Source organism: Chiloscyllium plagiosum, unplaced genomic scaffold (assembly GCF_037043375.1).
Source record: "Chiloscyllium plagiosum isolate Xiang-an unplaced genomic scaffold, Cpla_swu_hap1 HiC_scaffold_45, whole genome shotgun sequence".
In the NCBI taxonomy this organism is placed as follows: domain Eukaryota; kingdom Metazoa; phylum Chordata; class Chondrichthyes; order Orectolobiformes; family Hemiscylliidae; genus Chiloscyllium; species Chiloscyllium plagiosum.
In genome coordinates, this window is record NW_028270183.1 from 23,115,413 (window position 1) to 23,138,674 (window position 23,262).

A 23,262-nucleotide genomic window follows, 5' to 3' on the forward strand; every position below is an offset into this window, starting at 1 on the left:
GTCCCAAAGATGTTCTAATGATTCTAAAGGCCAAGCATGTAATATTCAATTATTTTGAGTGACCTGACTTCACTGATCAGAATAGAAGACAAATTTAAGATTGCATCTGTGGTTCATCGCTCTTGGCTGCGATCTTTTCTGTGCTTTCTTGTATCGAGTGCATTATTCTCTGTTAATTCAGTTCCAATTAACACAAACAGCTTTCACACTGAAAGGCTGAACAAGTAGGGGCAATACTAATGTTTTAAAAACCGTAGCAGTTGACCTTTGATACTCAGGTCACAGTCCAGACATAGGCAGCTTGCTCTGCTTGTAGGTACTTGGCTGCACCAATGACATTGGCTCTTGTGTCAATGAGATATTCAGAGAAGTGTAAGAGCAGGAGGTTGTCACTTAATTGATAATAGGCCAGGCTTTTCACTGTTAAAATCTATCCCCCAAAGCAGAGTGTCGGCTTGTTGTCTGACTGTAAACTGTGTTACATGATGAGTACCAGAGGGTGAGATATCTGTATGATGACGTAGTGATAGCACAGTGAAGGGAATTAATGGGATAACAATTGGCCTCAACTGCTTTCAGTTCCTCTCGGGGGTTGAAGAGGAATTTGAGTACTTTACCCCCTCCCCTGCCCCCACCCTCATTCTCTGGAGTTTTTAATGATTTTGCCAGAGTCATTGAGAAGAACGAGCGATGAGACGGAGGTAAATATTCTTCATTTCAACTACTTGACCCTGATCTTTGTCCCCAGTTGCCTGTTCCCGAGCTGACAGCCACAATAAAGCCCTTCTTGGTTCACAAGGTGAAGCACATGAGCTTGCAGTAAATGTTGGTCAAAATAATTCATTGACCAGTTTTGAGTGATTTTGCACCTTTTCCCCTTCAATAATGTTTGAATGTATGTGCAAGTAAAATTCCTGGAAGAAGCAAGTTAAATCAGGTACAAGATAACTTTAATAGGAAGAATGTTGTCGTCTTATTGTGCATTTTTTCCATGCTCATTACAAAGTGAGCCAACTAAAGGATTTCCTTTAATAATTAAAGGAGATAATGTGCACAGATGCAGCAGAATGATTGGCTGTTGTCCACTAGGTGTATTCTGCAGTTGCTGTTAGCGGGAACCCCCTATTGTATATGGTAATTTAAGATTGAGATCAGATGTTGCAGAGCAGTATAATTATCTTGGAAGCTAATTCAATAAAATAATCATTTGCAGCAGCTGCACTACCACGTAAGGGAGAAGAAACATTTGTATTCCGGGCATCCTAGTCTTTTCATTAGTTCGCTATTTATCACTAATTGTACTTGGGGCTGGGAGGTGGATCTCTCAAAATTTACTAATAGAATCTATTTTCCTATGTCAAGATTGCAAGAATATATCAAAACCTTATGGACTGATTACAGTTCTATGGGATAAGTATTGTACTGTTTGACATGTTGCATTTTATTTGTGAATAAATCTAGTTACGTAGTTTAGCCTGCATGCAATAATCTAGTGATTTTTTTTTCCCTTGCATAATAGAGGATTCTGACAGGAATTTTCCAATGTTGCAGTCCACAATTTAGTTTGGATTAGGGCCTTGCTAATGTGTGTCAGTAGGGAATAGTCGATTGCATCCCAGATCCCCACAATGTGTTTGGAAAGCATTGGGTGGAAGCTGAAGCTGGAACACACAACACTGCTTAGTTTATTTCATGGGCCTTCTGTGCCCCCCAATCCAGATTTTTTAACTTTGTACTTAATCTGCCTTAAGGGATCAGTCATACTCTTCCAGGTCCAGTCTTCAAAGTCTTCTGCCAGGAGAAAATTCCTATCGATGATCTCAGATGCTTCCCACCAGTTTTTGAAACAGCCCACTCCCATCATGGAGATCTCTGCTACTCCGTTTCTAGTGATAAGGTCACCATTGGGCTTTAGAACAACAATGCTTGGGATGACCTTGATATTGTACATCTTTCGTAACTCTCTAGAAAATAAAATACCAACATTAGTTGAGCGCATATTAACTTTTGAAAGAAGCTCTTTTAAAAGAAAGAAAGAGAATCTGTATAATGCCTTTGACTCACTCATGCCGTGGGTTTTTCATAGCCGGTAAAATATTTGGAATTGTAGTCACTGCTTAGCGGTAGCCAACTGCAGTCTGATTGAGGTGAATGTGCAAGAATCCACAGCAGTAGCTAAAGAACAGCAGGAAGATTTTCCCCCAGTGCCGTGACCAACATTCGATCCCACTTGTAATGTCAGTTTAAAAATGTATTGATGACACTGAGGTTTTTGGCTGCCATGCTTCCTACTTCACATCAGTGACTTATTTCAGAAGGAATTTGTGGATTGTGAATTGCTGCGGGATATCCTGCATATGCAGAGTGTCACCAGATTGGTCCCTGGGATTCTTTGAGCAGAGATGGGGGAAGACCGGGTCGATATTAGAAAACAAGGGACGATCTCGTTGGAATGTACAAAGGTCTTGACAGGGCAAATGCAGCAAGGATATTTTCCTCTGGCTGTGGGGAAGGCTCTACAATCAAGGTACACAGTCTCAGGATAAGGGGCAGGCCGTTTAGGATTGAGATGGGTGGTGAATCTTTGGAATCCTCAACCCCAGAGGCTTGATCAGTTTCAGGCATCACACAAGGCAGAGATTGATAGATGTCTAGCGATATCGAGGAATATGGGGATAGTGCAGGAAAATGGCATATTGAATTAGAAGGTCAGACGCGATTTAGTTGATTAGTGGAGCAGGTTCAATGAACTGAATGGTTTCCTATTTCATGTATCAATCCAAGTTCATTCATTCTTAGTAAATACCACAGGGGGTGGCTGACTCAGTGGTTAGCACTACTGCCTCACAGCACCAGGGACCCAGGTTCGATTCCAACCTTAGGTAACTATCAAGTGCAGTCTGCATATTCTACCCACGTCTGCATGGGTTTCCTCCCACAATCCAAAGATGTGCAGGTTAGGTGAATTGGCTGTGCTAAATTGCCCATAGTGTGCAGGGTAGGTGCGTTCAGGGGTAAATATAGGGTAGGGGGAATAAGTCTGGTGGGTTACTCTTCGGAAGGTCAGCGTGGACTTATTGGGCAAAAGGGCCTGTTTCCACACTGTTAGGGATTCTATGCTTAACACTGATCAGATGGCACAGTCGCCAGTGAAGATAAAGACATCAGAAAAACATGAATGAAGTTGGGATGAGCACTGCTCTCTCACATTGCTAGGGTAGGTTTGATTCCACCCTCAGGTGATTGTCTGGGTGGAGGTTGCAAATTCTCCCGGTGTCTGAATGGGTTCCCTTCAGGTGCTCCAGTTTCCTCCCACAGTCCAAAGAGGACCTGATTAGGTGTACCTTAGAACTCTGTGGGAAAATAGGGAAGTGATTACTAGGCCCCTTTCTGAGATATTTATATCTCGATAATCACAGGTGAGGTGCCGGAAGACTGGAGGCTGGCTAACGTGGTACTACTATTTAAGAAAGGTGGTGAGGAAAAGCCGGAGAACTACAGACTGCTGAGTCTGACATCTGTGGTGGGCAAGTTGTTAGAGGGAATCCTGAGGAACAGGATTCACATGGGAAATCATGTCTCACAAACTTGATTGAGTTTTTTTGAGGAAGTAACAAAGAGGATTAATGAGGGTGGAGCGGTGGATGTGATCTATATGGACTTCAGTAAGGCATTCGACAAGGTTCCCCATGGGTGACTGGTTAGCAAGGTTAGATCTCATGGAATACAAGGAGAACTAGCCATTTGGATACAGAACTGGCTCAAAGATAGAAGAAAGAGAGTGGTGGTGGAGGGTTATTTTTCAGACTGGAGGCCTGTGACCAGTCAAGTGCCACAAGGATCGGTGCTGAGTACACTACTTTTCATCATTTACATAAATGATTTGGGTGTGAGTATAGGAGATAAAGTTAGTAAGTTTGCAGATGACACCAAAATTGGAGGTGTAGTGGACAGCGAAGAAGGTTACCTCAGATTCCAATGGGATCTTGATCAGATGGGCCAATGGGCTGAGGAGTGGCGGATAAAGTTTACTTTAGATAAATGTGAGGTGTTGTATTTTGGAAAAGCAAATCTTAGCAGGACTTATACACTGAATAGTAAGGTCCTCGGGAGTGTTGCTGAACAAAGGACCTTGGAGTGCAGGTTCGTAGCTCCTTGAAAGTTGCAGGTGAATAGGATAGTGAAGAAGGTGTTTGGTATGCTTTCCTTGACTGGTCAGAGTATTGAGTACAGGAGTACAGGAATTGGTAGATGTACAGAAAGTTGGTTAGGCCACTTTTGGAATATTGCATGCATTTTTGGTCTCCTTCCTATCGGAAGGATGTTGTGAAACTTGAAAGGGTTCAGAAAGAATTTACAAGGATGTTGCCAGGGTTGGAGGGTTTGAGCTATAGAGAGAGGCTGAATAGGCTGGGGCTGTTTCCCTGGAGCATCGGAAGCTGAGGGGTGACCTTAACGGGTTTATAAAATCATGAGGGGCATGGATAGGACAAACAGATAAAGTCTTTTCCCTGGGGTGGGGGAACTCCAGAACTAGAGGGCATAGGTTTAGCGTGAGAGGGGAAAGATATAAAAGGGACCTAAGGGGCAACCTTTTCACCCTCTGGATGGGTATATGAATAGGAAGGGTTTGGAGGGATATGGGGTAATGCTGTTAGATTAGGTTGGGATATCTGGTCGGCATAGGCGAGTTGGACCGAAGGGTCGGTTTCTGTGCTATACATCTCTATGACTTTAAATGCAGGTTAGGTGGGTTGGCCATGCTAAATTGCCCATAGTGTCCAGGGATATACAGGTTGGAGGGGTTAATCACGGAAATGCAGGCTTACAGCAATAGGGTGGGTGTGGGATGGGTGTGCGGGGTGGAATCTGTGTAGGCTGCTCTTTGGAGGGTTGGTGCAGACTTGATGGGCCGAATGGCCTCCTTCCACACTTTAGGGGTTCTGTGATTGAATTCCATCCTTGTACTTCTGAATCACCCACCTTGACAGTCAGATATATTTTGAACAATATTGACCACCTTATCGTTGACAGTATATTCATAACATTTCTCACTCTGGGTAAAGACCTTTCTTAAAAGACCCTCACACTGTTTTTACGTAATTTAGAAACTCCTCAAGCTCACTGCAGTTTCCCTTTCATTGAGCTTATCTTCTCTCCCTTGTGAAAGGACCCCGCGCAGGACTTCATACTAAATGACCCCTATCCTTCAGGAAGCAAGGTAGAAGGCATACTCTTGTCTACATCACTAATGATGAGGTGGAGATGGTTGAGAGCATCAAATTCCTAAGAGTGACGATCACCAACATCACGTTGATGTGACGGTCAAGAAATCACAACAATGCCTCTATTTCCTCAGGAGACTAAGGAAATTTTGCGTGTCCACTAAAACCTTTACCCATTTTTATAGATCAACATAGAAAGCATCCTTTCCAGATGCATCACAACAGTACAACTGCTCTACCCAAGATCGTGAGAAACCCAGGCCAACCTTCCATCCATTGACTCCATTTACATTTCTCCCTGCCTCGGGAAGGCAGCCAACATCAAAGACCTCTCTCGCTCTGGTTATAATCTCTTCCAACCTCTTCTGTCAGGCAGAAGATACAAAAGCTTAAATGCACGTACCAACAGATTCAAGAACAGCTTCTTCCCCACTGTTGTCAGACTTCTGAATGGATCTCTCAAATGTTAAATTTAATGTTGGTCTTGGTCTTTTGCACCTTCTGTGCAGCCGTAACATTGTATTCCTCACTGTCCGATTACCATAATGCACTTTGTTTGGTGTGATCTGCCTGTGCTACATGCAAAACCAAACTTTTCACTGTATCTAGGGACATGTGACAATAATAAATCAGATTAGATTCACTACAGTGTGGAAACAGGCCCTTTGGCCCAACAAGTCCATACCAACCCTCTGAAGAGGAGGCCACCCAGATCCATTCCCCGTATTCACCCCTGACTATGGGCAATTTAGCATAACCAGTTCACCTAACCTACACATCTTTGAATTGTGGGAGGAAACCCGCACAGACACAGGGAGAATGCACAAATTCCACACAGTCAGTTATCCAAGGCAGGAATCAAACCTGGGTCCCTGGCACTGTGAGGCAGCAGTGATAACCACTGAGCTACCATGCTGCCCCAAATCAAAATGAGTTTGTGTTGGAGGAGGAAGTAATCTCCCTTGAATCTAGTGACAAATGAGTCAATGTTGCAAATGTGCCAACCATCAAATCTAACTGAATAAAGCCCAGAGAAGAAAAAGTAAGACCCAGGAGAAAAATGGAATGATACAGAATAACCTACCGGGGGACTTTAGGAGTGGCATAGATAGGATAAATAGACAAAGTCTTTTCCCTGGGGTCAGGGAGTCCAGAACTAGAGGGCATAGGTTTAGGGTGAGAGGGAAAAGATATAAAAGAGACCTAAGGGGCAACTTTTTCACGCAGAGGGTGGTACGTGTATGGAATGAGCTGCCAGAGGATGTGGTGGAGGCTGGTACAATTTGCAACATTTAAGAAGCATTTGGATGGGTATATGAATAGGAAGAGTTTGGAGGGATATGGGCCAGGTGCTGGCAGGTGGGACTAGATTGGGTTGGGATATCTGGTCGGCATGGATGGGTTGGGCCGAAGGGTCTGTTTCCATGCTGAACATCTCTATGACTCTATAACTTGCACGACTGTAGAACTTTTCACATCATCAAAAAACATTTGAGGTGCACAGGCCAGATTTGACACTGAGCTGCCCGAGGAGACATCAAGGAGGATGATTTAATGCTGGGGTCGAAGGGAGTGAATATGAGTGAAGATGAAAGGTTTATGGAGGGAATTCCAGAAGCTCAGGGCCCAGGCAGCTCAAGCCACTGCCACCAATGATAAGACAGTTAAAGTCATGAATGTTCAAGTGTTCAGAACAAGAGGAATGCAGAAGTCAAGTAACAATGTGTCACAGGGTAAGGAAGAGCTGCGGCATAGAGGAGTTTGAAAATTGAGCAGATTGGGTCTATACTCATTGGAGCTTAGAAGAATGAGAGGTGACCTTATTGGAACATGCAAGATTTCCCCTCTCCTGTAAAACCCCTTGTCTTCAATATATATATGCCACTTTTTCTAAGCTACTGTCCATTCTGAAGAAGGGCGCCTGGACTCAAAACATTAACTCTGTTTCTCTCTCCACAGATGCTGCCAGAGCTGCTGAGTTTCTCAAGCAATTTGTTTTTGGTTCAGATCTGCAGCATTTGCAGTTTTGTTTTATTAAGATTCTTTGAGAAGTCAACAATACATGCTGCGAGGTTGTTTCCCCTTCTAGGACAGTCCTTTGACCAGAGGGCATCATCTCAAAGGGGTCACCCACTTAAACAGAGATGAAGAGGAATTAGTTCTGAGGGTAGTGAATCTGTGGAATTCATTACTATAGAGGTTGGTAGAGGCTGGTCTGTGAAGTACAGTCAAAGCTAATGGACTGAGTTTTTATTAGTAAAGTGTTGTGGGGAAAAGGCAGGAAAGGAGTTGGGCCAAGTCAGATCAGCCATAATCTCATTGAGTGGTGGAGCAGACTCACACAGTCATACAGCTTGGAAACAGATCCTTTGGTCCATGCCAACCATAATTCCAAACTAAACTAGTCCCACATGCCTGCTCTTGGCCTATATCCTTCCAAACATTTCTTATTCATGGACTTATCCAAATATCTTTTAAGTATTGCGACTACCTACATCCACCACTTCCTCTGGCAGTTCATTCCACACGTGAACCACTCGCTGTGTAAAGATGTTTGCCCCATGTCTTTTTTAAAACTTTCTCCTCCCACCTTAAAAATATGCCCCCTAGTCTTGAAATCCCCTATCCTAGGGTAAAGGCCTTTGTTTTATCTTTACCCCTCATGATTTTATAAACCTCTATAAGGTCAACCCTCAACCTCCTACATTCCAGTGAAAAAGGTCCAAACTTATCCAGCCCCTACTTATAACGCAATTTCCAGCAACATCCTGGTAAATCTTTTCTGAACCCTCTCCAGCTTAATGATATCCTTCCTATAACAGGGTGACCAGAATTGCACACAGTACTCTAGAAGAGAGGCCTCACCAACATCCTGTACAACCTCAACATAATGTCCCAACTCCTATACTCAAAGATCTGAGCAATGAAGGCAAGTCTGCTAAATGCCTCTTGACTCGAGGGGCTCAATGTCCTACTTCACTCTTACATCTTATGGCAATTTTATGGAAACACTAGTTTCTGAAGAGGCTTGACAGGGTCTATGCTGAGAGGATGTTGTCTCTTGTAGGGGAACATAGAATTTAAAGATAGTTTCAAAATAAGGGGTCTCCCATCTAAGACAGAGATGAAGAGGAATTTACATAACATAAGAACCAGGAGCAGGAGTAGGCCATTCGGCCCTTTGAGCCTGCTCTGCCATTCAATAAGATCATGGCTGATCTTTTCATGGACTTAGCTCACCCTTAATTCCTTGACTATTTAAAAATCTCTGTATCTTTGCCTTAAAAACATTCAACTAGGCAGCCTCAACTGCTTCACTGGGCAGGGAATTCCACAGATTCACAACCCTCTGGGTGAAGAGGTTCCTCCTCAACTCAGTCCAAAATCTGCTCCCCCTTATTTTGAGGTGATGCCTCCTAGTTCTAGTTTCACTCACCAGTGGGAACGACCACCCTGCTTCTATCTTATCTATCCCCTTCATAATTTTACATGTTTCTGTAAGATCCCCCTCTCCCATTCTTCTAAATTCCAATGAGTGTAGTTCCAGTCTACTCAATCTCTCCTCATATGCCAACCCTCTCAACTCCACAATCAACCTAGGGAACCTCCTCTGCACCTCTTCCAATGCCAGTACATTCTTTCTCAAGTAAGGAGATCAAAACTGTACACCAGCACTCTATACAGCTGCAGCATAGCTTCCCTACTTTTAAACTCCATTCTTCTAGCAATGAAGGACAATATTCTATTTGCCTTCTTATTTACCTGGTGCATCTGCAAACCAATTTCTTGTGACTCATGCACAAGGTCACCTAGGTCCCTGTGCAAGCAGCATGCTGCAATTTTTCACCATGTAAATCATAGTCCATTTTGCTGTCATTCTGACCAAAGTGGATAACCTCACATTGCACTCCATCTGTTAGAGTCTTACCCACTCACTAAATCTTAATATATCCCTCTGCAGATGTTCAATGTCTCTACACACTTTGCACTGCCACTCAGTAGTGTTACCTGTGAATTTTTACACACAACCCGTAAGCTCCAACTCCAAACCAGCGATGTACATTTCTTCCTTCAGAGGTCATTAAGCTTTGGAATTCTCTCCCCAGTGAGAATTGGAGGTCATTGAATATATTCAAGGCTGAATAAGAGAGGTTTGAGGTCCACAAAGATGATAAGGATGTTAGCAGGGAGAGGAGTGTGCACAGACAGACAGGAAATTGGAGTTAAAGCCACAATCTGATTGGCCAGGATCTTACTGAATTGTGGAGCAGACTCAGGGTTCCAAATGGTCTCCTCCTAATTTGTACAGTCTCATTAAAGATAAGGTGTTGAATCGGGAAACAGTGATCAGCAAACACAGCAGTGATGAATGATCACAGCTAGGTGTGAGTTAGGGTACGAGTAACTCTAATTTATCTACTATAATCCTTTACACTGTTGGGGAGGTAATGGCCTAGTGGTATTATTACTAATCTAGCAATACAGGTTGTGTTTTGAAGACTGGGGTTCAAATCCTGCTGTGCAGATAGTGGAATTTGTCATTAATAAAAGTCTGGAGTTGACTCTGATTATGAATTGATTAAATGCCCTCTAGATGATTAGGGATGGGCAATAAGTACTGGCCTAGCTAGTGATGCCCTCATCCTAAGAATGAATTTTTAAAAAATCTCATGCAATTCTTATCAGTAATAAGTTCCACTGTTTGCAATTTAATTGGACTCATCTCCTGTTTCTTCATTCACCTCGTTACTGCCCCCTTGTGTCCTGCACCTGCCTCTGCTGTCATTTGGACAGCACCTTTTTTTAAAATATTTTTACATTCCCTGTTGTGTTCCAGCAACACCTTTACCTCTTGTACTTATCCTGGAAAGGTAGGTAGAGCCACTTGCTGGGCAGTGTCCGGAGGTGTTGCTGTTCCTGCTCCTTTGTTTGGTCCTGGGAGACGTACACAGGCACCAGCTGAGCTGCCCGTTCCACATAGAACTCATCCAGCAGACGGCTGGAGAACTCCTGCAGCACGGGGGCAAACTCCTGGCATTTCGGGCACTCCCTGGACCCGAAATAGAGCAGCACCAGCTTGTTACGCACTTTGTTGTCCAGCTCTTGGGGGGTATCCAGTTGGTCCCGGTCTCTGTTGTTCACTATCAGAGTTATTCCTTCGAACAGGTTTGCCATAGTGAATGATCATCTTTGCAAAAGCCTCTGTGACAAAAGCAGATTTGCCCAGTGAGGATTATAATTAATCTTCAATTAACTCACTTTAATCTTCTAGCCCACCCGACTTCTCTTCCTCAGCCTCCGACAGTTTCAAGGAAAATCAAGGAATGGCACATTAAGTGTCTTCTCGGAATTTTGCAGCCATCCGACCTTAAACGTCGATAAATACCTTCCGATTATAAATATATCACACATTTTCTCTGTCAGAAAGTGCTATTGCCACTTACACCACCTCTGCCTCATCTTTTGTTTCTTAACGTGTTTGATTATCACTCCCAATTGCCTTCCTCATATATTCCTTTTGTCATTATGCAGCATGTAGACTGCAGAAGAAGGTGATTCACGTCAACAAAGTGTACTGGCGCTTAAAATCCGTCTGAAACTCTCTGTCTAACCCCGTCAACATGACACCAGTGTTGGACTTGGGTGGACAAAGTCAGAAGTCACATGACACCAGGTTACAGTCCAACAGTTTTATTTAAAATGGAAACTTTCGGAGTGCAGCTCCTTCATCACAAGTGCTCAGAAAGCTTGTGGTTTCAAATGAACCTGTTGGCCCATTAGTATGTTCTTCTATCCCTTTCCCCCTCTCATATGATTCTAATTATTAGTGAGTGTTGGATACTGTGGATTCAAGAGGTGTAGTTTATCCTTGCTTTGTTTTAAGAGAGAAATTGAATGAGAGTCTGTAAGAAATTAAACAGTTTGTGAGGGCTTGGGTTTTATTTTAAATTGGAACAATAGAAGCAGTCTGAATGGGTGTGGATTAGAGTGGTGCTGGAAAAGCACAGCAGTTCAGGCAGCATCTGAGGAGCAGGAAAATCGACATTTCGGCCAAAAGCCTTTCATCAGGAATAGTGGCAGAGTGCCTGCAGGGTGGAGAGATAAATGAGAGGAGGGTAGGGGTGGGGAGAAAGTAGCATAGAGTGCAATAGGTGAATGGGGGTGGGGATGGAGATGATAGGTCAGAGAGGAGGGTGGGGGAGGGTAGCAAAGAGTACAGTGGGTGAATGGGGGTGGGGATGAAGGTGATAGGTCAGAGAGGAGGGTGGAGTAGATAGGTGGAAAGGAAGATAGGCAGGTAGGAGAAGTCATTGGGACAGTGTTGAGCTGGAAGTTTGGAACTGGGGTGAGGTGGGGGAAGGGGAAATGAGGAAACTAGTGAGGTCCACATTGATGCCCTTGGGTTGAAGTGTTTCAAGACAAAAGATGAGGCATTCTTCCTCCAGGCATTGGGTGGTGAGGGAGCGGCGGTGAAGGAGGCCCAGGACCTCCATGTCCTCGGCTGAGTGGGACGCCGGGGGGGGGGGGGAGTTGAAATGTTGGGCCACAGGGCGGTGTGGTTGATTGGTGCAGGTGTCCCACAGATGTTCCCTAAAGCGCTCTGCTAAGAGGCGTCCAGTCTCCACAATGTGGAGGAGACCGCATCGGGAGCTACGGATACGATAAATGATATTCGTGGATGTGTAGGTAAAACTTTGATGGATGTGGAAAGCTCTTTTGGGGCCTTGGATGGAGGTGAGGGAGGAGGTGTGGGTGCAGGTTTTGCAATTCCTGCGGTGGCAGGGGAAGGTGCCAGGATAGGAGGGTGGGTTGTTGGGGGGCGTGGACCTGAACAGGTAGTCACAGGGGGAATGGTCTTTGCAGAAGGCGGAAAGGGGTGGGGTGGGAAATATATCCCTGGTGGTGGGGTCCATTTGGAGGTGGCGGAAATGTCGGCGGATAATTTGGTTTATGTGAAGGTTGGCAGGGTGGAAGGTGAGCACCGGGGGGGTTCTGTCCTTGTTACGGTTGGAGGGGTGGGGTCTGAAGTTGGAGATGGACGAGATGCGTTGGAGGGCATCTTTAACCACGTGGGAAGGGAAATTGCGGTCTCTAAAGAAGGTGACCATCTGGTGTGTTCTGTGGTGGAACTGGTCCTCCTGGGAGCAGATACGGTGGAGGCGGAGGAATTAGGAATACGGGTTGGCATTTTTGCAGGAGTTAGGGTGGGAAGAGGTGTAATCCTGGTAGCTGTGGGAATTGGTGGGTTTGTAAAAAATGTTGGTATCAAGTCGGTCATCATTAATGGAGATGGAGAGGTCCAGGAAGGGGAGGGAGGTGTCAGAGATGGTCCAGGTAAATTTAAGGTCAGGGTGGAATGTGTTGGTGAAGTTGATGAATTGCTCAACCTCCTCGCGTGAGCACGAGGTGGCGCCAATGCAGTCATCAATGTAGCAGAGGAAGAGGGTGGGGAGTGGTGTCAGTGTAACTGCGGAAGATGGACTGTTCTACGTAGCCAACAAAGAGACAGGCATAGCTGGGGCCCATATGGGTGCCCATGGCTACACCTTTGGTCTGGAGGAAGTGGGAGGATTCAAAGGAGAAATTGTTAAGTGTTCAGCCAAACGAATGAAAGTGTCGGTGAAAGGCTACTGTTGGGGACGTCAGGAGAGGAAGAAATGGAGGCTTTGGAGGCCCTGATCATGGCGAATGGAGGTGTAGAGGGATTGGATTCCACGGTGAAGATGAGGCGTTTGGGACCGGGGAAACGGAAGTCTTGGAGGAGATGAAGGACGTGGGTGGTGTCTCAAATGTATGTGGGGAGTTCCTGGACTCGGGGGGTCAGTATCGAGGTAGGTGGAGATGAGTTTGGTGGGGCAGGAGCAGGCTGCGAAATGGATCGGCCGGGGTGGTCAGGCTTGTGGATCTTGGGAAGGAGGTAGAACCGGGCAGTGCGGAGTTCCCGGACTATGAGGTTGGAAGCTGTAAGTGGGAGATCTCCTGAGGAGATGAGGTTCTGTGTGGTCTGGGAGATGATGGTTTGGTGATGGTGGGTGAGGTCATGGTCAAAGGGGCGGTAGGAGGAGGTGTCTCCGAGTTGGCATCTGGCTTCAGCGATATAGAGGTCAGTGCGCCAGACTACCCACTGCGCTCCCTTTGTCCGCTGGCTCGATGGTGAGGTTGGAATTGGAGCAGAGGGATTGGAGGGCTGCGCGTTGTGAGGGTGAGAGGTTGGAGTGGGGGAGGGGGGTAGACAGGTTGAGGCGGTTAATGTCCCGGCGGCAGTTGGAAATGAAGAAGTTGAGGCGGGTAATAGGCCAGCACGGGGTGTCCAGGTGGATGCAGTGTGTTGGAGGCGGGCAAAGGGGTCCTCGGAAGGTGGGCAGGAGTCCTGATTGTAAAAGTAAGCTCTGAGGCGACGGAAGAAGTGTTCGACGTCATGTCGTGTATTAAATTCATTGATGCGTGGGTGGAGGGGGATGAAGGTGAGTCTATGCTGAGGACTGATCGTTTGTCCTCAGTGAGGGGGAGGTCTGGGGGGGATGGTGAAAACTCAGCAGGGCGGGCGCTGGGACCTGGTGTGGGTGTGGAGCTGGGAGAGGGGGCGGAGCCTATAACTGGAGTGGGTGTAATCGTGGGGCGAATGGGGGTGGAGTCATGAGCAGAGGTGGTTTCCCTCAGGGTTCTGGGGGGCGGGGATGTGACAGTGGGATCTGCGGGGGGAGGTGTCAGCAAGGATGCCTGCCTTGAAGAAGTTTTCTTCCTCTCTCTACAAGAATCTCAGGGAGTCCCTCTCTCACTGCAAGTCCCAAGTCATTTCCTCTGCCCTGAAGCTCCCCACCCCCCATTCACTTGTTGTACTCTTTGCTACCTTCCCCCACCCTCCTCCCTGACCTATCACCTCCATCCCCACCCCCCATTCACCTATTGTACTTTCTCCCCACCCCCACCCTCCTCTGATTTATCTCTCCACCCTTCAGGCTCTCTGCCTCTATTCCTGATGAAAGGCTTTTGCTCGAAACGTCGAATTTCCTGCTCCTCGGATGCTGCCTGAACTGCTGTGCTTTTCCAGCACCACTCTAATCCAGAATCTGGTTTCCAGCATCTGCAGTCATTGTTTTTACCTGAATGGGTGTGGTCAAGCTCTTGCAGAACTGGGATTTTTAGTGTTACGGACCAAGCCAGAGTCCCTCAAAACATTTTAAAAGGTGGCTCAGACCCTAACCTTTTTTTGGCAGTGTATAGTGGATATTCCAGGAATGATGCAGCTGGTTAAACCACTCTGCTTTAAACAAAAGGTCACTCGACCCAAAACATTAACTCTGATTTCTCTCCACAGATGCTGAACTTTTCCAGCAATTTCTTTTTTTTTTAATCTAATTTCTGAATTTGCCTCATGCCAAGTGGTGTGATTATGGGATGTTACTATGTTGGAAAAATTAATAGTAATAGTACTGTATCTTTTGTTCTGTTAAGTTTTGGGTTGATATTCTAATTCCTTCCTTCTTTTGTTGTGTTTTCACTCTAATTTATGAACAAAGTGTGTTTTGCTTTATATCTGATCGTTTGACCAATCGAATGTAACACCTTACATTTACCTTTAAAATAAGGAAAGGTTAGAGTCTAGACTACCTTCTGAATGTTTTGAAGGGTTTGGTCTGGTCCTTAACAGGTGATTGAGTGCAATTTGCTGAATTAGCATCGAGAAGATAATCAGCAGAATGCAGTAGTTCAAGAAGGCAGCTCAACAGTGCCTGCAACTGGGGATGGACAACAAATACTGGCCCAGCCAGCCATGCCCAGATCCTGTGAGTGAATTAAGGAAAATCCGAGCACGTCCAAATTGGAAAAGCCATTAGAAGGGTAAGTTGCCATTTTCGAGGAGAAAGTGAGGTCTGCAGATGCTGGAGATCAAAGTTGAAACTTTATTGCTGGAACAGCACAGCAGGTCAGGCAGCATCCAGGGAACAGGAGATTCGACGTTTCGGGCACAGGCCCTTCTTCAGGAATGAGCAGAGAGTGTTCAGCAGGAGAAGATAAAAGGTAGGGAGGAGGGACTTAGAGGAGGGGCGTTGGAAATGTGATAGGTGGAAAGAGGTCAAGGTGAGGGTGATAGGTCGGAGTAGGATGGAGGCGGAGAGGTCAAGAAGAAGACTGCAGGTCAGGAAGGCGGTGCCGGGCTGGAGGGATCCGGCTGAGACAAGGTGGGGGGAGGGGGGATGAAGAAACTGGTGAAGTCCAAGTTCATCCCCTGCGGTTGGAGGGTTCCCAGTCGGAAGATAAGACGCTCCTCCTCCGACCGTCGGGTTGTTGTGGTTTGGCGGTGGATGAGTCCAATGACCTGCATTTTAAACAGTTTCAATTTGAAGGGAGGAATTTGTGCTTCTGTAGCATTTGTCACAACCAGCAGATACAACAGGGATGATTAAGAGGCTTTTAGATAAGCACATGATTATGCAAGGAATGGAGGTATATGGACCAAGGGCAGACAGAAGAGATTAGTTTAATTTGGCTTCACGTTCAACACAGCATCATAGGCTGAAGGGCCTGTTCCTGCACTGTACAGTTCTGTATTCTATGTTAATCCCAGGATGTCTGAAAGTATTGTATAGTGTCATAGAGATGTAGAGCACAGAAACAGAGCCTTTGGTTCAACTCATCCATGCTGACTGGATATCCTAAATTAATCCAGTCCCATTTGCCAGCACTTGGCCCATATCTCGCCAAGCCCTTACTATTCATGTACTTATCCAGATGCCTTTTAAATGTTGCAAGTGTACCAGTCTCCACCACTTCCTCTGACAATTCATTCCATATACATCCCACCCTTTGCGTGAAAAAGTTGCCCCTTAGGTCCCTTCTAAATCTTCCCCGCTCACATTTAACCTATCCCCTCCAGTTTCTGGATTACTCCAACCCAGGAAAAGACCTTGTTTGTTTACCCTATCCATGCCTCTCATGATTTTATAAACCTCAATAAGGTCACCCTTTAGCTTTCAATGATCCAGGTAAAATAGCCCCAGCCTATTCAGCCTCTCCCTATAGCTCAAATGCTCCAACCCTGGGAACATCCTGGTGCATCTCTTCTGAACCCTTTCAAGTTTCACAACATGGGGGCAGCACGGTGGCTCAGTGGTTAGCACTGTTGCCTCACAGCACCAGGGTCCAGGGTTGGATTCCAACCTCGGGTGACTGTGTGGAGTTTGCACATTCTCCCCGTGTCTGCGTGGGTTTCCTCCGGGTGCTCGGTTTCCTCCCACACTCCAAAGATGTGCAGGTTAGGTGAATTGGCCATGCTTAAATTGTCAATTAGATGCATGAGTCAGAGGGAAAAGGAGTTTGGGTGGGTTACTCTTCGGAGGGTTGGTGTGGACTTGTTGGACCAAAGAGCCTGTTTCCACACGGTAGGGAATCCAATCTAATCTAAAAAAAAATGCTTCCTATTGGAGGGAGACCAGAATGGCACACAATATTCCAAAAGTGGCCTAACCAATGTTCTATACAGCCACAACATGACCTTCCCAACTCCTATAGCCAATGCTCTGACCGATAAAGGAAAACATACCAAACATTATCTTCACTACCCTCTCTACCTGAGATTCTGCTTTCAAGGAGCTATGAACCTGCACTCCAAGGTCTCTTTGTTCAGCAACACTCTGAGGGGCCAAATGGCCTACATCCGTTCCTAATTCGTACACTCATATTCGGACAAGTATGTGGATAGGAAAGGTTTAGAGGGATATGGGCCAAATGCTTGCAAATGGGACCAATCGGACAAATAGGGCCAGGAGGGCTGTTTCCATGCTGTATGAGTCTGAGTCTATCTGTAGAGGGAGAAACAGATTTAATGTTTTGAGTCCATCATGGCTTCATTGGAACTTTTCCAGTTCCATGATTCATATCAGACTCAAAACACTAACTCTATTTCTCTCTCCATAGCTGCTGCCTGACCTGCTGAGTTTCTCCATCAATTTCTGGTTTTATTTTAAATGCATATGATTCTGACTCAGTCGTACATTCTACAAGTTGAGCCACAGTTGCCACCTAGTGGGGTGAGGCTTATAACCAAAGCTGCTACATTTAATTTATCAATGCGAAATAGTGAGTTTAATGATAGACCAAGAAGTATAATGGTGAATTAAATAAATGGTGCACTCAATGTTTCCCTTCTGGAAATAAACAGAAGATGATATACATCAATGATCTGGAAGAGGGCATCGTTGGTCTGATCAGTAAGTTTGCAGTTGACACGAAGATTGGTGGCGCAGCAGAAAGCATAGGGGACTGTCAAAGAATACAGGAAAATATCGATAGACTGGAGAGTTGAGTGGAGAAATGGCAGATGGAGTTCAATCCAGGCAAATGTGAGGTAATGCATTTTGGGAAGTCTAATTCTAGAGCGAACTATACTGTAAACAGAAGAGCCTTGGGAAAAGTTGATGAACAGAGAGATCTGGGAGTTCAGGTCCATTGTACCCTGTAGGTGGCTGCACATGTGGATAGAGTGATCAAGAAGGCATTTGGTATGCTTGCCTTCATCGGACAGGGTATTGAGTATAAGAGCTAACAGGTCATGTTAAAATTGCACAAGACGTTAGTTCAGCCGCTTTTAGAATAATGTGTACAGTTCTGGTCGCCACATTACCAAAAGGATGTGGACGCTTTGTAGAGGGTGCAGAGAAGGTTTATGAGGATGTTGCCTGGGATGGAAGGTGCTAGCTATGAAGAGAGGTTGAGTAGGTTAGGTTTCTTTTCATTAGAAAAAAGGAGATTGAGTGGTGAACCTGATTGAAGTTTACAAAATCATGAAAGATATAGACAGGGTGGATAGAGATAAGCTTTTTCCCAGGATCAGGGATTCAATAACGAGAGGTCACATGTTCAAGGTGAGAGGTGAAAAGTTTAAAGGGATACACACGGAAAGTACTTCACACAGAGGGTGTTTGGAACGCGTTGCCAACAGCGGTAGTAGAGGCAGGCATGGTAGATTCATTTAAGGTGCATCAGGACAGGTGCATGAGTAGGTGGGGAGCAGGGGGATACAGATGCTTAGGATTTGGGTGAGAGGTTTAGACAGTGGATTTGGAGCAGCTCAGGCTTGGAAGGCTGAAGGGCCTGTTCCTGGGCTGTAAATGTTCTTTATTCTTTGTTTTATAAAGGTCAAGTGGATGGAAAAGTTTGCATTATGTGATGACAGAATTAATTAAACCTCAGTGTGAATCCACCCCCAAACCACTCCTCCCCTGTCAGCCTTCTAAAGGAACCATTCCCTCTACAACTCCATGGTCCATTCCATTATTGCCCCAACACCTAATCCCCCTGTTGGTCTGATCACAGGAGGTTTGACCCTTGCTGTTTTACCTTCTCCCTCCTCACTTACCTCGACTCAAAATGTTAACTCTGCTTTCTCTCCATGGGTGTTGCCAGACCTGCTGAGTTTGTCCAGTAGTCTCCGTTTTTGTTAGCCCCAATACTCTTGCCATGTGAAGGTGCAATTTCCTTGTATTTCTTTCCATCTAGTTCACTGCATTTGCAGCTCACAATGCAGTTTCCTGTTTGCTTTCAACCAGAACTTACCTTTATTCTGATGGAAAAGCAAAGGCACAGTATTCCCTTTCGCTGCTCGTTGGATGCTGCCTGAATTGCTGTGCTCTTCCAGCACCACTGATCCAGAATCCCCGGAATGCTACCACACAAAGAGCAGAAAGCGAACAGAAGCATTCTGAAGCGTTGGGAAACAGCTGCCCATCCAAAGATGACACCTCAGGATGTAAAACATCGCCTGCCAGTCAGAATAGAAAGAGTTGGTTTTGTTTTCCCTCGGTAGTTTCCTTCTCTATCTCCACCCTCCCAAACTTGCCCCCTACCATTCCTGTCACTCCCAGGCAAAACATAAGGTGGCCCCTGGTGTGTGACTCCCCCATCCCACTCCCCAATACTCCCAGAATCTCTGAATTGTTACAGTGCAACAAGAGGCCATTCAGCCAATCATGCCCACACTGGTTCTATTACCTAGAGCCAATCTCCTGCCTTTTCCCCATATCTCTGGACATCATTTCGATGCAAGTAACTATCCAATGCCCTCTTGAATGTTTCAATAGAACCTGACTCCACCAGATTTCCAGGCCCTAACTGCTCATTGGGTGAAAAGGTTTTTTTTAATATCAGCCTTGTTTCATTTGCACATTACTTCAAGTCTGTTGGTGTTTGCCCTCTTCTTTTTTATGTTTTAAATGCAGGAACAGCTGCCCCCTATTCAGCTCCTTTGTGATTTTGAAAACCTCTATCAACTCTCATCTTAACTGCCTTCTGTCCAAGGAGAACAGTCCCAACTCCTTCAATCTGTCCTCATCACTGGAGTTTCTCACTCCTGAAACCATTCAAATAAGTCTCTTTTCCCACTCTCTCCAATTCATTCATGTCCTTCTTATAATGTGGCACCTGCAACTGAACACAATCATCCAGCTGAGGTCATACAAGGCTGGAAAAACTTGGGTCGTTTTCTCTGGAACAACGGAGTCGGAGGAGAGACCTTATGGAAGTCCATAAAATTGTGAGGTGCATAGATGGGGTTGATGGTCAGAATCCTTTTTCTCCAGAGTTGAAATGTCTAATACTAGGAGGCACGCATTTAAGGTGAGAGTGAGAAAGTTCAATGAAGACATGGAGGTCAAGTTTTTTGCACAGGGAGTGGAAGGAGTCTGGATCTTGCCACCAGTGGTGGTGGTGGAGGCAGATATGACAGGAGTGTTTAAGGGGCGATTAGATAAGCACGTGAATAAGCAAGGAATGGAGGATATGGACCCAAGTGCAGGCAGAAGGGATTAGTTTAATTTGGTGTCAACATTGTGGGCTGAAGGACCCATCCCTATGCTGTGCAGTTCTATGTTAGTCCAATATCACTTCCTTACTCTTGTACTCTATGCCCCTATTAATAAAGCTGAGAACTCTGTATGGTTTATCTACTACTCTCTCCATCTTCAATGATCTGTGTAGATAATACACCCAGGTCTCTACTGCACCCCCTTTAGAACTGTAACCCCTCTTTTATACTTCAATATTCTCCCTTCAAAAAGGGAGGCACAGTGGCTCAGTGATTAGCACTGCTGCCTCATGGTGCTGGGGATCCAGGTTCAATTTCTGATTTGGTGACTGTGTGGAGTTTGCACGATCTCCCTGTGTCTGCGTGGGTTTCCTCCGGGTGCTCTGGTTTCCTCCCACAGTGCAAAGATATGCAGGTTAGCTGGGTTGGCCATACTGTAGTGTTCAGGGATGTACAGGCTAGATGGGTCTGAATTGGATGCTCTTTGGAAAACTGCTGTGGACTCAATGTGCTGAATGGCCTGCTTCCACACTGTAGGAATTCTATGATTCTGTTCTATAACATGCATCATCTCATACATCTCTGTATTGAATCTTATTCACCAACTATTCACCCACTGCACCAACTTGTCAATGTTTTTTTTGGAGTTCCACACTATCCTCCTTACCACTAACAATGTTTCCAAGTTTATTCTCATCTGCAAACTTTGAAATTGTCCCACGTGTCAAGATCCAGATTATCAATTACCATGTCGCCCATTCCGCCACCAAAACACATGCACACTCCCAGTGTCTCTGTTGCTTCTGCAGGAGGCCATGTCTGCCTCTCCCTCCCAGACCCTCTTGAGGGACATTACTGCTGATGTTGCAGTACTTGGGGCTTGGTGGTGTCATTGACATATGTGCAGATGCTTCTGCGGCCTGTCCTGTCACGGTCATCTGAAAATCTGAAATGGAAACAGAAAGTGCTGGAGAAACTCAGCACGGTTGGCAGCGTCTGAGGATAAAGAAGGTATGGTCTCACCGGAACATAGGGCTCTCCCATTAGAGAGAGAGACGACTGATGGTGGTTTAACCCGAGAAGCAATTAATGTTGTGAGACTTCTTCAGAACCTTTATTTTTCATAGAATCATAGGATCCCTACAGTGTGGAAACAGAATATTTGGCCCAACAAGTCCACACCGAACCTCTGAAGAGTAACCCACCTTGACCCATTCTCCTAGTCTATTACTCTACATTTCCCCTGACTAATGCACCTAACCTACACATCCCTGTATACTATGGGCAACTTAGCATGGCTAATTCACCTGACCTGCACATCTTTGGACTGTGGGAGGAAACCGGAGCACCTGGAGGAAACCCACATAGACATGGGAAGAATGTGTAAACTCCACGCAGACTATCACCCAAGGCTGTATTCAAATCGGGTTCCTGGCATCGTGAGGCAGCAGTGCTAAGGTCTCAGCCACTGTGCTCCCCCTCACCTTTTATTCTCCTAATAACATCTACTCCGAATCTCTACTGTGTGGAAACAGGCCATTCAGCCCATCAGGTCCACACTGACTCTCTGAAGAGGGTGGGAACCTCTGGGTGGATCCCACCCAGACCCAGCTCCAGCACCCTACCCTATCCCTGTAATTCTGCATTTCTCACGGCTAGTCCACCTATCCTGCACATCCTTAAATACTATAGGCAACTTAGTTCGGCCAATCCACCTAACCTGCACATCTTTGGACTGTGGGAGGAAACCGGAGCACCCGGAGGAAACCCACGCAGACACGGGGAGAATGTGCAAACTCCACACAGACAGTCGCCCAAGGCTGGAATCGAACCTGCTATCAGTTTTACTCGGCAATTCAAGAACCAGGGGAATCTGTTTTGGAATTTTTGACGAGTTAAGATGACTAGCAGACTATGGGTGGAAACCTGAACACCCGGAGGAAACCCACACAGCCAGTCACCTAAAGGTGGAACCGAACCCAGGTCCCTGAGGCTGTGAGACAGCAGTGCCACTATGCTGCCCTATGATCTTCCCTTCTGTTCTATTTATTCCTCCCCACACTATAAAACTAATCTCTTTTATACTCCTTTCTTCACTTATAAAAAGTTATATTGGACCTGAAATGCTAACAGTTTCTCTCAGAACTTTGTCCTTATTCAATCCAAATTGGTACAAGTAATTTGGAATAATGTGGTACAAACAAAAACAGTAAATGCTGGAGAAACTCAGCAAGTCTGCCACTATCTGTGGAGAGAGAAATACAGTTAACATTTCAAGTTGTGACCCTTCTTCAGAACAGATAGCAGCTAGAAAAAGTTAATGTTTACACTATGAATGCGGGGGTTAAAGGCAATAGGAGTCAGTCTACTTTTTCTGAAATAACTTTGGTGTTCCATCACCAAGTCACCCTTTCTTTACATGTGCATAATACTTCACACTGATCCAACTCCCTCTGAGCCAGTTCTCAGAGTGAACAGAATCTCTGACTTTCCTATTTATATACAGGGAGGCACAGTGGCTCAGTGGTTAGCACTGCTGCCTTATAGTGCCAGGGATCCAGGTTCAATTCCAGCCTCAGGCGATTGTGTGGAGTTTGCAAATTCTGCCCATGTCTGCGTGGGTCTCCTCTGGGTGCTCCGGTTTCCACCCACAATTTAACAATATGCAGGTCAGGTGAATTGGCCATGCTTAAAATGCCCTTAATGTAGGTTACCTATCATTTACTCATTACTGCTCTATCTTCTGCATATAAAAAAAACAATTATTACTTAGCTATCATCAGTTTGGAGGAAGGGACACTGGACCTGAAACATTAATTCTGATTTCTCTCTGTAGGTGCTGCTAAGATTTTCCAGCAATTTCTGTTTTTGTCTGGGATGCTTCGGGATGGCCCAGCTAGCAACACCCTCATCTTATGAATGAATACACTTCAAAAACGCTTTTGCCAAAGATCTGGAGAAAAGGATGGAGCATATGATCACATCAATTAGAACAGATTAGAGTCCGAAGGCAATAATAGCCATCTGAAATGGCACAGTGAGCAGAAATGTGAATACATGGCTCAATTTAAGAACACAGCTGTAATGAGTTAATATTCTCTCCAATAACTGTTATAAATAGAGGCTGACTTGGTGACTGGATATCGGCCTCTGTGGAGTTATTTCAATGGCAATAAGAGAAAAGCACTCTCCAGAATAAATTTGCTCACAAGTCATCTTTGAGTTAGATTAGAT

General features: G+C 45.4%; 1 protein-coding gene and 1 long non-coding RNA gene across 2 annotated transcripts; one reads left to right on the top strand and one right to left on the bottom strand.

The window, feature by feature from the left end:
* Positions 1-594: 594 nt before the first annotated feature.
* On the top strand, positions 595-23,175 carry LOC148136411 (uncharacterized). Its single transcript, XR_015754441.1, has 3 exons — positions 595-701; positions 14,878-15,068; positions 22,865-23,175. It is a non-coding gene; the product is annotated as an uncharacterized LOC148136411 (long non-coding RNA).
* Positions 934-10,810, bottom strand: nxnl1 (nucleoredoxin like 1). Its single transcript, XM_087983295.1, is given in 3 exon segments — positions 934-1,710; positions 1,712-1,964; positions 10,075-10,810. Coding segments are annotated over 3 exon segments (609 nt in total). The 5' UTR covers positions 10,401-10,810; the 3' UTR covers positions 934-1,680.
* Positions 23,176-23,262: the final 87 nt, after the last annotated feature.